Genomic DNA, 14,988 nt, shown 5'->3' on the forward strand with positions numbered 1-14,988 from the left:
TTATGCCACTAGCATTAGTAAATGGATAGGAAAGTATATCATATTTGCTTGTTTTAAACCTCTTTTTTTTTACATTTCTTCAGTTACTTCCTGGTTTCCATGCCTAGGCAAATTATGTCATACATCCCAGGAGTCTTCAGTAGGGGAGGAGGGGCTTTCCCAACTAAGCACACCCTCTCCTGCTTACCGGTAAGTTGAAAATCCTATTTTTCTGCAAAAAGAGAGAGCAATAAGAAGCAGAAGAGATGAGTAATAATAAAATGTTCACACATTTTCAATTTCTAGTTAAAGTTTCAATTTAATTCATATACCTGAAAAAGGAAAGAAACACATCTCCTTATTAATCTAACTCATCCAATGATATGTGCTAAAGGATATAATTGAAACCTCTTGTACTGTATTCAGTAGGTAAAGACAATGGCTCATTCACACCAACTTATTACTAAACCCAGGACCCTGCATTCACTATATCTGGTCTCCCACAGTACACGGAATATCGAAATTAAATAGTTTTAGTAAATATAAAACTGCTAAATACCCTTTCTCATCAGCAATTATAGCATTCCTGTGACTTCTATCAGTGTCTGCCCGAGCACTGGTTAAAGCTTGTAGGAGAAGTTTTCATTCTCCTCTGACTGTCCTATGAGGCTGCAGGACCCCTGACCCTCTCTCTGGACATTGCTGAATGGCCCTGTGCTGATCACATGCACCTTCCCAAAAAGAAAAACTCTCTAGCAATACACACCAAACTGAGCATGTGCAGAGTGCTTCCTATGGCTCTGTACTATCAGAAGATGGATTGGGACTGTGGAAGAAGGGGAGGATCAGAGAAGACAGGATCAAACAGCATTTTGTGCCTCTGTGGCCTTTATGTATGTAATAAGGACTAATATGGCGACTTTTCTACCCCCACAATAAAAATACAGATACAAATGCTTGGAAAAGGTGTGGATATTTTATTGCATTTTAACGTTGATATACAGCTTTTACTGATATTGTTGAGTAAAAAAATGTCAGCATTCTTTTAAATTCATAGACCAATACATATATTTTTCACACAATGGCTGGAGGCATATTTAGCCTTTATGTAATGGTAAAAAGTTAGACCACACCAAATCCTGTTTTATTTTAAGTCTAATTATCATGAATTGTGTTGCCTACACATTAAAGGATAATTGTTCTTTCAGAGAAAGTACAGTTATCCTTTTTGCCTAACCTTCCTGACTTCAATTTACCTACCCCAGATACATACTTGACCAAATCACGTGTCCTGCAGGAATCTCCAGAGCTTCTGACTGATATCTTCTTTGCCCCTGACTATACCTTTTTGAATTTGAATAGACATTAAAAAAGAATAAATCTGCAGGTGCATGCAGTGGAAGGAAGATTTTTGACCAGAGGTAGGTAGTCATCGTCTAATTTGGGGAAAGTATACATTTGGGAGGAAGGACCATTAGGTCAAGTAGGCCATGGACAGTTCGAATCTCAGCCAGTTCAGCAGGTGACTGGCTGAGATTCAAAGCATGCACGGGCAGGCTGATTGTACCCAAGTCGATCCATCAATCAACATGCACAACTAGCATGTCGAATTTTTAATGAGAGCGGCTATAGGCGCTAGCAATAATCACTGTGTGTTCTCCTGCGAGGGACGGGTCTCCCTGCCAGGAGAACACAATGGCTCCGTAGGAAGGATTCCCCCATCAACATAGTCAGTGCATGTGATTGCAGGAAAGAAAATTGCACCATCTATGGGTGGCTTTAGGGGTAGGCAAAAATAATAACTGTACTATGTCAGAAAGTACAAATATCCTTTATGGAAACCGGTACTGAGAGAATACGGGGCAGAAGCTGCTGCTCTCCTAAAATTTGTTATTTCCCTGACTGTTTTTGGAATGAATACTGATCTGCAAACTTGTTCCAGGACAGAGCCTCGTAAAGTACTAAAATGAATGAATCATCATGACAACCAGGTAACCAATATTTTCAGGATAGATCAGAATTGGCAGGTATTAACGTGGTAAAATTCTGCATCAGTATGTAAAACCAAGTTTTCTTTTAGCATGTTGGATATCCCCAGAATCATAGATCCCCTTTATTTGCTGGGTCGTGTCATTCTGGTAGGCCGGGAGTTGGACACCACTGGTGTCCTGTACCAGGTAGCTGGGCCGAAGGCCTCCTCTGCCAGAGTAAACAGGGCCGCGCCCACCACCTGTACCAATCTGAGCTGCCTTCTTCAACGCATATGGATTACATCCAGCATTGGTGACTGAATCAATCACTTGTTTGGCGTACTCTTGGAAAACATCCTCTTCCTTCACCATTAAAGCTTCATTTTGTTTGGTATAAGCCATCTCTGCTCCTTTTTCTGCCTGTGACATAGTTTTCTTCTCAGCCTAAATTTAGCAAACAACATCAAATAAGATTTTGAACACAAACATTGTACAATCATGCTGGCTTCTTAAAACATAAATGTAATACATTGCAGCTTACCAGTCTTTAGAAGTGGTGACTGCATTAGATTTCTTGTTTTTAGGCTAACATTTTCAGCAAGTACAGAAAATATCTATTGATCTTGCCAGAAATGCAGTATTAGGGCAAATTCACATTCACAATTTGCCACTGTGGCAACTGTCAGTTCCTGGCGGCGGTAGAGGCCAGCGTGGTGCACAATTTAACGCATAGCACAGCTCCTTTTTTTTTGTGCAAACTTTATTTGAAGTATACAAAAGTACACTTCATTCATGGTGATGCACTGCTGTACAGTGCCATGTGGTTCTTCACAGTGCGATGTGATAAAATGCAGCATGTCTGCATTTCATCTCAGCACACGGCAGTGCAGCTCTGGGCCTTGTTGCAACGTCAATCTGACAAAAAGAAAGCAATTGTGCGCCCTTGCAGTAACAGGCGTTTTACACTGCAACAGATTTATTATAAGGTCACATTTCATGTAATAATTGTGTCATATTGCTTTGAGCCAGTTGTTTTGTCAGATTATCGATAAGTGTGGCAGATTTGCCACACTGTTGCATTATGTATAAGCAAAGCAAATTTGCCAGACTTGTAACAAATTGTCTAAAATAGGTGACAGAAAAGCATCTTAGGTAGTCATTTTCAGATAAAAAAAAACATTCTGCATCACTTCTTAATTATGATACAGGTGGTGTTAATTCTTATGCAACCTAGTTCTTAACACTTGCAACAAATGCATAAAATCAAGCAAAAATTCACAAATGTGTGCAAAACAGTGGTGGTGAAACACTTGCAGAATGTTTAGCCACAAAGATAAAATAGTAACTGCATATGATTTACATAAATTTGCAGAGTGTTACATTTGGAAATACAGAGCAATTGCATTCGTAAATGACCCCCAATGACTTTGCATTGCAATGCAATTTACTCCTTTAGTCAACCCCGTTATATTAAAGTGTTACTAAACCCAGGAGCCTGCATTAACTATATCTGGTCTCCCACAGTACACAGAAATGCAATTATTTTAGTAAATACAAACTACTAAATACCTTTTCTTGTCAGCAGTATATATTAGTCTTGTGACTTCTATCAGTGCCTGGTTATAGCTTGTAGGAAGAGTTTACACACTGCAATGGCTGCCCTATCAGGATGCAGGACCCCTGACCCTCTGTCTGGAAAGTGCTGTTTGGCCCTGCGCTGATCACATGCACTCTCCCAAGGAAAAAAATAACTCTCTAGCAATACACACCAAACTGGGCATGTGCAGCCTGACTCCAGTAACTCGGTCTTATCCTGACATGTTTTGGAGTCAGTGGAAGAAGAGGATAAGGATTTGTGCATACAGGATCAAACAGCCTTGTTACACACTGCAGGGGATTAACCACTTATTTTCCACAGTGAGTATAACAAGCATGCTTTGCTGCATATACAGACTGATTTTACTGTTGTGGGTTTAGTAACACTTTAAATCCATCAAAAGCGGAGTCATATACTGTATTCAGCTCTGGTTGGTAAAGTAAAAGCAGGTTCTTACCATCTGTTGGATCTGCATTGTTTGAATTTTCTTACATTGTTCTTCTGTTTGTCTCATTTTCTCTTTCTGTTGTGCAATAAAATAATTATCTGCCTCTTTTATTTTATAAAGGGCTTGTAAGGCCTTCAACTTCTCATCTTTTTCTTCCTCTTCTTTTTTTCTCCTCTGTTGGTAAACATAACATATTTCATAGGATGAAGTTTTGTGCTCACAACATTAAAGTCCACATGTTTCTAGCACCTTGTTGATTTTGTGGAAACTTTTAGACCCCTTAACTGGTGTACTTATGTCATTAGTACTTAACCTACCTGCCGGTATGATTAGTTCTGGTTTTAGGTGCTGAAATAGGTACATTTTGCATGGAAATTTGGCATTTTATATTGTAGTCCTGTAATTCTTAGGAATAACTCTCTTAAATCTGTTCAAATCAGAGTCTAGCAGACATCCCGGGTATGATAAAGTTTATAATATAATAAATAATAATAAAAATTATTCAATAATGTAATCAAATCCAAAAACACTGAAATTTGCTCATTTGCAGAATTGTCGCTGTCATTAGATTTAGTGTTTGATGACGAATTTCACCACAAATCGCTATCGCTCAATTCTGCAAGTGATTCTATTTTATTATTGCTGTTTTCTAGTTGGTCTAAAATTACTTTTGACATAAAGGGACACTTTTTGGTTGCTATGGACAATCTCCAAATTCCAGACAGAAAAAACAGTATTTATAATATAAAAGTGCATGCAGGGCACTGCACAGACCACTAGGGACAAAGTGATGTCTAATTTTTTTATACAGTACTGTAATCTGTAAAATGACAGTACTGTGTGTGTTTTGTGTGTTTTTACTTTTTTGAATTTGGCGCCGATCTCCGCTCCCGTGTGCCGTAACATCGCAGGGGACGGAGCTCGGCGGCACTCGGGCACTGTGTGAATCGAGCGGAGGACAGCTCGATCACACAGCGCGGAGGACATCGCTGGATCCAGGGGACAAGGTAAGTAACTTCTCCCTGAGTCCTCCCTGTATCCAGCGATGCGATCCTGAGTCTGGCTTGGGGTTTCCGTTTATGGTACTGAAATCCCAGCCTGAGCCAGACTCGGGATTACCGCTAGGGAGGTTAACAAGCATTGTTTATTTTGCAACTGCTTATTTACATCACCGCCTCAGAAAAAGTGCAAAATCCATTACAGAGACATTGGGATTGATTTACTAAAGTCAATTATACTGTACAATGCAAGTGCACTTGCTCCAGAGCTTAGTAAATCGGGTAAAGCTTCACTTTGAAAAGAATACTCAATCACGTACAAGGAAAATAAAAAAACAGCATTTTTGCTTGTACATGATTGGATGATAGAAATCACCAGAGCTTCCTCTCCGATCTAGAGCAACTGCACTTCTAGTGCACAGTATATTTGTCTTTTCTTTAGTAAATCAACCTCGCGGTCACCATTCAGAGAAAGGTCACAGTGCCTACCGATAGCCATTACCTGAGCAAAGTTTACGCAATATTGATGCTGCCTCTTCGCTCCTTTAGAGCCCATGCTCTATTTGATTTAATGGAGTGGGGCTTCCAGGGATGGAGGAGCACATGACCTCTCCCATGTGATGTTATCCATCAGAGATAACTCAAGGCCAACTTCTGAAGTGAGGAGGCCTTGGGGGGACCATTTCAGTAATTATAACTTGCTGGGGGAAGTGGACTATCAGGTGGCATTGTCACTTTCCCTTAATGGGCAGGTTATAGTGTTTTTTTTAAACCGAACCTCCTGCTGTATTGAAAAGAAACAGCCATCTGAAAAGTTTTCAGAAACAGACACTTACTTTCTAAAATTTTACATTTTTGGTGCCCTGCTGTGCTCATTTGGCAAACTGTGTCCTGTAGTCATGTAAGGGCCCATGAAAGGAACCACAGAGCAAAGTGAGGGGCCAAGAAACTGATACTACCAAAAGTGTTGGTTCTGAAGACAAAGACACCAATAAAAACTTGAAAGTGGCTCTAACTTTCCTAAAACTATTCAAAATGTGTTATTCTTGGGCTGGAGTTTGGCCTTAATATAAGCTATTTATAATTAATTTATGAACAGTTATATTAAGCATATTTCTTGCTATTCATTCTGTTCAGGACAAACACCTTCCCACATATCTACACCGTTTCCAGCAATGCAAAGGGATGATGGGCAAAACAGGAGATCCTTGGCATTTAGAGTATTAAGCCCCATACACACTAGACATGTGCAGAGTAAAATATTTCGTTTCGGAATTTCGTTTTCGTCTGAAAACTTAATTTATTTAGTTACTCCCGAAATTCGTTTTTATTTATTTCATTTTTCGTTCAAAAATTGCATTCGTCCGAAAATCCACATGAATCACGGTCGAATCTGTCTTTGAAGGCTTATGGTGTCTGTCGAATGTATAAAGAAGATTCGACGGAGCTAGTATATAGCATACTTTAGAACCCTATTAAAGTCTATGGGACTCCAACGTTCAAAATCTAAAGTGCTCATTTTAAAGGCTAATTTGCAAGTTACTGTCCTAAAAAGTGTTTGGGGACCCGGGTCCTGCCCCAGGGGACATGGATCAATGCAAAAAAAAGTTTTAAAAACGGCCGTTTTTTCGGGAGCAGTGATTTTAATAATGATTAAAGTGAAACAATAAAAGTGTAATATTCCTTTAAATTTCGTAGGGGGGGGTTGTCTATAGTATGCCTGTGAAGGGGCGCATGTTTCTGGTGCTTAGAATTGTCCCTGCACAAAGTGTCATTTATGCAGGAAAAAAAGTCCTTTAAAATCACTCGCAGCTATAATGAATTGTCGGCTCCCGTAATACAGAGAACACTCATTGAAAGTCATTGATAAAAAAATAAATAAAAAAAAAAGCGTGGGGGTCCCCCAAATTCAATTACCAGGCCCTTCAGGTCTGGTATGGATATTAAGGGGAACCCAGCGTCAAATTTAAAAAAAAATTGACGTGGGGTTCCCCCTAAATATCCATAACCAGACCCTTCAGGTCTGGTATGGATATTAAGGGGAACCCCGCGTCAAATTTAAAAAAAAATTGACGTGGGGTTCCCCCTAAAAATCCATACCAGACCCTTTATCCGAGCACGCAACCTGGCAGGCCGCAGGAAAAGAGGGGGGGACGAGAGAGCGGCCCCCCCTCCCTCCTGAACCGTACCAGGCCACATGCCCTCAACATTGGGAGGATGCTTTGGGGGTCTGTGACCCCTCAAAGCACCTTGTCCCCATGTTGATGAGGACAAGGGCCTCATCCCCACAACCCTGGCCGGTGGTTGTGGAGGTCTGCGGGCGGGGGGCTTATCAGAATCTGGAAGCCCCCTTTAACAAGGGGACCCCCAGATCCCGGCCCCCCCCCTGTTTGAAATGGTAAGGGGGTACAAAAGTACCCCTACCATTTCACAAAGAAAGTGTAAAAAATGTTTAAATAAAACAAACACACTTTTGAAAAATTCCTTTATTAAAAATAAAAAAATAAAAAAAAGATTCCAGCGGCGGTAATCCACTCTTGCTATCCATCGACGGACGGTCATATCTCCAGCGATGTCTCATCTCATCCAGCGCAGCGCAGCATCCTTCTTCTGTCTCCGTGGAGGAGACACTACAGACATTCCGGCGGCTGACGTTTGTTATATACGGAGGGCGGGGCCACCCGTCACCTGACCCCGCCCCCCTCTGACGCAAGGGGAAACCCGGGGTTCCCCGTGACGTAGGGGTGACCCCGCCCCCCTCTGATGTAACGGAAACCTGCCTGTGTTACATCAGAGGGGTGCGGGTCACCCCTACGTCACAGGGAACCCCGGGTTTCCCCTTGCGTCAGAGGGGGGCGGGGTCAGGTGACGGGTGGCCCCGCCCTCCGTATATAACAAACGTCAGCCGCCGGAATGCCTGTAGTGTCTCCTCCACGGAGACAGAAGAAGGATGCTGCGCTGCGCTGGATGATATTAGACATCGCTGGAGATATGACCGTCCGTCGATGGATAGCAAGAGTGGATTACCGCCGCTGGAATCTTTTTTTTATTTTTTTATTTTTAATAAAGGAATTTTTCAAAAGTGTGTTTGTTTTATTTAAACATTTTTTACACTTTCTTTGTGAAATGGTAGGGGTACTTTTGTACCCCCTTACCATTTCAAACAGGGGGGGGGCCGGGATCTGGGGGTCCCCTTATTAAAGGGGGCTTCCAGATTCTGATAAGCCCCCCGCCCGCAGACCTCCACAACCACTGGCCAGGGTTGTGGGGATGAGGCCCTTGTCCTCATCAACATGGGGACAAGGTGCTTTGAGGGGTCACAGACCCCCAAAGCATCCTCCCAATGTTGAGGGCATGTGGCCTGGTACGGTTCAGGAGGGAGGGGGGGCCGCTCTCTCGTCCCCCCCTCTTTTCCTGCGGCCTGCCAGGTTGCGTGCTCGGATAAACGGTCTGGTATGGATTTTTAGGGGGAACCCCACGTCAATTTTTTTTTAAATTTGACGCGGGGTTCCCCTTAATATCCATACCAGACCTGAAGGGTCTGGTTATGGATATTTAGGGGGAACCCCACGTCAAATTTTTTCTTAAATTTGAGGCAGGGTTCCCCTTAATATCCATACCAGACCTGAAGGGCCTGGTAATTGAATTTGGGGGACCCCCACGCTTTTTTATTTATTTATTTATTTATTTATTTTTTTATCAATGACTTTCAATGAGTGTTCTCTGTATTACGGGAGCCGACAATTCATAATAGCTGCGAGTGATTTTAAAGGACTTTTTTTCCTGCATAAATGACACTTTGTGCAGGGACAATTCTAAGCACGGGAAACATGCGCCCCTTCACAGGCATACTATAGACAACCCCCCCCTACGAAATTTAAAGGAATATTACACTTTTATTGTTTCACTTTAATCATTATTAAAATCACTGCTCCCGAAAAAACGGCCGTTTTTAAAACTTTTTTTTGCATTGATACATATCCCCTGGGGCAGGACCCGGGTCCCCAAACACTTTTTAGGACAGTATCTTGCAGAATCTTTTCTCTCTGTCAAATCTTTTTTCTCTGTCGAATATTTTCTCTATATAATCTTGGACTAATAGAGGTAAGGTTAGGCACATTCGAACACAGGTTCTATAGACACAGATTGTTGTCAGAGTCATGTCGAATCTCCTATTCTATATCGAACTGTTGTAACAATGAAAACGAAAATAAAGCATTTATTTATGTCGGATCTTTCGTTTTTCGGATTTTGTGCTTTCGTTATCGTTTGTCAAAACGAAAACGAAAATAGCTGAAATTCGGACGAAAATGCATTCGGACGAAAACGAATGCACATGTCTAATACACACTATCAGATTTTCTGCTGATTTTTTTCCTTCAGATTTACCAAAACCACATATAATATGAGGTCAAACCTTAGGAGTTTCACTTTGTATGCAATCAGGCAGGCCCTTTCACTACATGGTTTTGGTAAATCTGAAGGAAAAAATCTGCAGAAAATCTAATAGTGTGTACGAGGCTTACGGCTTACTAAATCATCAATAGAAAAACAAAAATCCATATAATCAAAAGCAGTTGTGTTCTTACCATTGCAAGCCTGTGCTCAGTGATGGCCTTGATATCCAACTTTATCTTCTCTTCTTTTTCCTGTGTTTCTTTTTTGTTTTTTGCTTCCATTTCTGCTACAGCTTTTGCTATGTGTTGTTCTTCATCATCAACTTTCTGTTTCATTTGTGCCGCCAGCAATTCAGTGATTTGATCCCTACGTTCCATTGTCTGCCTGGTGCCCAACAAATCAACCCATTAGAATCATTGTGATGTCTTATTTAGCTCAGCAAGTTTATGCATTAGCTTTAACAGTAAACGTGTGCCATTTCTTGAATCAATTAACTGAGGCTAAATGATTTTTGGCCTTTGTGTGATTTGTAACAAACTGGGATTTATTACTGCTGACTAAGATAATATTTAGCAGAAAATGTAAAATTATGGGGTTGGGGTCCTAACTGATTGTGGAGCTTAGAAGTTCAGCTATGAGAAGGAGGTTGTGATCGTGGTTCAATGTGAGACCAAGCAAAGCTGTAGGTGATCAGGGAAACAGGAGGTAGAATGGTGGCTGAATGTGGAATTGGAAGTAGGTTTATAAAGATGCAGAATGACAACTGGTTGTAGACCAGAAGGACATAAAGGAGGCATTGTGGAAGCTGAACATGACATTGGAACAGTACATTGTGGGAGACAGAGTAGGAGCTGATGGGAAAAGATAGTGGTGAAAGAGTGTGATCTGATCCATCCCTGGGGAGAAAGAAAGTTAGCAGAATGTAGAAGATCGTAGACTAGAAAGGACATGAGGCTAAGAGTGAGCTGAACTAGGACACATGTAAGTGAAAGATTGGTGGCACAAAAAAGATAATCGATTGCAGAGAATGCAGTGGTAACTAATTGAGGACAGTGGATAGAAGAGGCAAATATGATCATAGATAATTGGGAGAATGGGGCTAGTTGGGGGGCAAAGAGAGGGATGATTGTGGCAGAGTAAGAGCGGGTGGATGGAAAGGGAAATCAGCTGATTGTGTTCAATTAAGAAACAATGCAAAAAAAGGATCACTTCATGGACTGGGAGGGTGAACAGAGGGGTGGAAAAGGATCATGGATTAGGGGGATGTATCATATATATATAAACTGTAATTTCTCCCTCCCGAGGAAGAATGACAGTTCATACCAATGTTCCCGATGTGTGAAGTCATTGTGCAGCTGTTTGCAATAAGCACAAAATGCCTGAAGGGATGGGAGTTGGTGGAAAGCAGGGAGTGCTTAGCACATACATATATTTTTTTTTTAAATCAAGTATTCTTTATTGAAAAATGTTTAATTTATACATAAAACTTCCAACCAACACTTTTTCCAAATTCTACTACATTTATATTCCTATTCAATTTCAATACTCAGTACATACGGTACCCAAATAAACCCCATTATCCAAATGAACCCCATTACCCATACATCCCACATACCCCATTTATCCCACCCACACACCACATACATTTTCCAGTTATTCAATTTTCATGAAAGAAAGAAAATGCACTACACTCTTCTTCTCTTTTATATCTCAATTTTCCAATTAATTCATTTATTATAACCCATTATTAAGTTATTTGAGCACAACTATAACAAAAGAGATACCCCCAATATATCTTTTAGACTAGACCTTACACCACCTATGCCTACTTCATTCAGACCTTTTCTCCTTAGCTTCTTGTTTACTTTCTCCTATCACATTAGAGGCTATACCCATTTCCACATATACCCATCTAACCAAGGTTTCCACATCTTTTCATATTTCTTTACATTTCCTTGTTTTGTATATAAAAACTTCTCTTCCATCATATATCGTTGACTACCTTTACCAAGTCCGCACTAATCGGGGGGAGCTTGCTCGAACCATCTCTGTGCGATCAGTTTTTTTGCTTGGAATAGGCACTTTGACATTGCTATCTGTTGGTTACCTGTCCACGCATTCCTTTCCACATAGCCCAGCACCCTCAGTTTTGGCTCAAGGTCTAGAGATGTCCCAAAAACCAAATTCATGGTATCAAGAACCTTCCTCCAATTCCTATACAGTTTTGGGCACCTCCAGACAATGTGTATAAGGTTCCCTCTTGGGTCTCCACACAAGGGGGAACTTAGCATCAGGCCTTTATCCAAATATAAACCACTTCTGGAGTGTATATTATGCTGTATGCACTAAGAACAATTTTGAAATTATTTGTGAAGGGGACACCAAGACCAACAGCCCTAGTTCCAATATACATCTTCACTTGTCCTCTGTTATATCCCATTGATCCTCCACCCACTTCCTCTGACTAGGGAGATCTCTGTTTCCCTTTTTGTGCCAACTTGCAGATACTACCATAAATGTCAGATATCAATCCTCTAGAGGTGTTTGCAAGGACAATACATACTTATGAAATGTAAGGTGGAGAGGGCTCAGTGTTGATAAACTGTAAAAAGTACAGGAAATTGCTGCATCTGTAATGCTTGATACAGCATATGGTATTGTGGAAACATATTGGGATGGAATGCAATGTAAACAAGCACAGACATGAGTAGACTGTAGTGTATGAGTGGACAGTAGGGGGGAGACCTCCAAGAAAAGCTACTTATTGCAGACAGTGTAGGTTAGATGGTTGACACTTTGACATTTGATGTAGCTCACTATGGGGTTTTCCAGTTTCTAAACAGATATGGAAAATCCATTTTAAGTTTTCTTTTTCCTATTATTACGCAGGGCAAGGGTCATCAGCACTGACTTTTACATCCTGCAATGAAAATGTGCCTGCCTTGAATGAAGCAAGAAATGTCTTCACCCCATTCTGCAATTTTAGAAATATAATTTAGTTTAAAGTAGATTTTATTCACATTTCTCAGTTTGCCACTATACAAAGATACTTTTATTCAAGACCAGGACAACTATTAACCTATTGGTATCTTAGATTTAAAATGTTGGGGTTGAGCGTCTTTTTTTTATTATTATAATTTTTTTTTTAATGCAGAAACCCAGGTTAAGGATCTATTTCCAAAACAGCTGATTGTGTTCCATTAAGAAACAATGGTCTTTCTCTGCCTGTACATTCTGCAGCGTAGGACTTGTATAAATCCTCACCTGTGCAATTCATCCTCTCTTCCTTTTTTCAAGTTGGACATTTTTTTCTTTGCAAGAACAAAGCGACGTAATAAGTCATCATTCTCTTCTTCCTTCTGTTTCTCAAGCTCTCTGAGCAGGTCTCTGTCTGCAACATGTGCCTGTCAAATAAGCAAAGGTATTCCTATAGTTACATCACATAGTTCATACTTTTAGCTGGGATAATTTGTGATTAGCGAGTCTCCCTACGTGGTGTAGACTAGGTATGTCAAGCTCAAGTCCAAAGATAGGCCAAAAGGGCAATGCCATCTTCCATCGTGGGCCACATTTGACAGATATACATGCATGACAGATATGTTGGAACAAAAACTTATAATGATAGCCCAAAATAATTCTTAGGAATCTCCAGGGCAGTGTAATTTACTGAGTATGCCACCACCATCTTCTTCCTGTGCCAATTTAACTGCTCTTCATGCCCACCACTTTTAACTGCTCTTGATGCCATGGGCAGGTGGAGCCAGAATGGTTTATGTGTTTCAGTTCTCCATCAGATCTGCCTGATGGCTGGTGGGAGAAGTTGTTTCTTCCTATATAGATATTGATTGCCTGAGAAACCACTCCTTCTGCCAGCCATCATAGAGGAACTGATGGGGAACTGACTGCCTGCAGTTTTATTAGCAATAATGTCAGGACTGGCATCCTTTGTTGGCAGGACACAGGCGGCAGAAGCTGCCTTTGTCCTAGCATCTAGCTTAGCAGTGTTAGTGGCCAATAGAGGCCATTTATGCTGTAATGATGTATGCATGTAAACATTATATGTATACAACATTCAAGCTGGGTTCACACTATTGCGAATTGGATGCGGGATCGCCGCATCCAATTCGCAATAGCAGGAGATTGCAAATAGGCTCTCTATGGAGCCGGTTCACATATCTCTGATGCAACTCCAGTGCGAATTTGCACAGGAGCCCTGTGCATCTTTTGGTCGGTTTCAAGTCTGAATTTAGCCCAAAATTCGGACTGAAATCGGACCTAAAACGGTGAACCAGGACGCACAGGATCCCTGCTGGGAGCCGCATTGGTATTAGGTGTGAACCGAGCCTCAGAGTACTATACTTTTGGCAGCAAGATTCTGCAAGAAAAAACAGTGCTGTGTAAATGTGGCTTTCATGTACCTGGAAGCATGGTGCGTTGCCCATTTTGTAGTTCTTTGACTTGCCCCATTTTTTTACTATTTTACAAAAACAAGGCTATAAAGGACAACCTTCTTAGTATAAAAACAAAGTTAACTATAGCAATAAAAATAGGCATTTGCTTTTCAACACCACCAACTTTATGAAAGCAAAATGGGGAAAAAAGATACCGTAATATTGTCATTATTGATGATGTAAAACATGATTATTTGTGAAAAATAATAAGCGGTTGTAAAATCTATGAGCTTTATTTTAAAGATTTCTAAACTTGTCATATGTCTCTTTACAGACAATTCAATTTTTACCTATTTGAAAAAAAAAAAAAAAAGGATTGTTATCTTTGTTTTCACACACTAAGAAGGTATGGTTGTTTTTTAAAGTCTCCTTTTTGGAAAATGATGGAATACTGTATAGGTCGGGATGCGGGCATCCATGCTTTCTAGAAGGGCCCTATATGTTATGTACAGTTGTTGTTTTGTAATCTACTCACCAAATGGGCTCTCATTATTTCTTGTTTCTCATCCTGTTTCAGTTTAGCCAGCTTGCCCATTTCCCACTCGTTCAGTCTGGTCAGTCTTCTGATTTCTTCACCCTCCCTGTAGTTAGCTTGCTTCTCTAGTTCAGCAGCATGTCTGTGCTCCTCCACCCTGGGGAGAAATGAACCACATATGAAAGCTGTACCTGCTAAGAACATAGGAAGAAAGCAACAAAGTTAGCATAAATGGTAGACTGAAATCCAAGATTTTCAACTGCTGACTCATGAATGAAGTATGTTAACTTTTTACATTTACTTAGATTTTGTAAAAATACTGTATGCATATAGACAGGCTAACCAATGACTAATAAACGTACAAAATAAATAACAGGAGAAAATCTGCCCAAAAAAAAAAAAAAAGTAGTCAATTTTCACATACTGTTTCATAAGCTCGTTTGCGTTATACTTTCTTTCTGTCAGTCTCTGCAGCGCCTTCTGCTGGTCATTATAAATACTCTCTTCCAGTTCTCGCTGCATGTTTGCCAGAGTGTCTTTGCCTTGCCTATTGCTCCTATTCATTATCTTATTTTTGAGCTCCATCTGTGCATCTCGCTCTTTTATGACTTCCGTAAGTAGCAGCGCACTCTGTAAATAATACAGGTCACATGTTTTTAATAAAACAATTGC

At 40.6% G+C, this 14,988-nt stretch overlaps 1 protein-coding gene across 2 annotated transcripts in view; it reads right to left on the reverse strand.

Moving 5' to 3' along the window:
* Positions 1-936: 936 nt before the first annotated feature.
* CFAP210 (cilia and flagella associated protein 210) overlaps positions 937-14,988 on the reverse strand; it is a 38,386-nt gene continuing 24,334 nt past the window's right edge. For both annotated transcript variants that reach the window (XM_077447949.1, XM_077447948.1), the window contains exons 4-9: positions 14,741-14,946; positions 14,317-14,473; positions 12,655-12,794; positions 9,582-9,774; positions 4,004-4,168; positions 937-2,393 (exon numbers count right to left, since the gene is read on the reverse strand). In XM_077447949.1, the coding sequence (XP_077304075.1) occupies positions 2,031-2,393; positions 4,004-4,168; positions 9,582-9,774; positions 12,655-12,794; positions 14,317-14,473; positions 14,741-14,946 (1,224 nt within the window). In that variant the 3' untranslated portion in view covers positions 937-2,030. The remainder of the gene's footprint in view (positions 2,394-4,003; positions 4,169-9,581; positions 9,775-12,654; positions 12,795-14,316; positions 14,474-14,740; positions 14,947-14,988) is intronic.

This window comes from Lithobates pipiens, unplaced genomic scaffold (genome assembly GCF_037356315.1).
Source record: "Lithobates pipiens isolate NorthernLeopardFrog02 unplaced genomic scaffold, aLitPip1_a1.2 Scaffold_22, whole genome shotgun sequence".
In the NCBI taxonomy this organism is placed as follows: domain Eukaryota; kingdom Metazoa; phylum Chordata; class Amphibia; order Anura; family Ranidae; genus Lithobates; species Lithobates pipiens.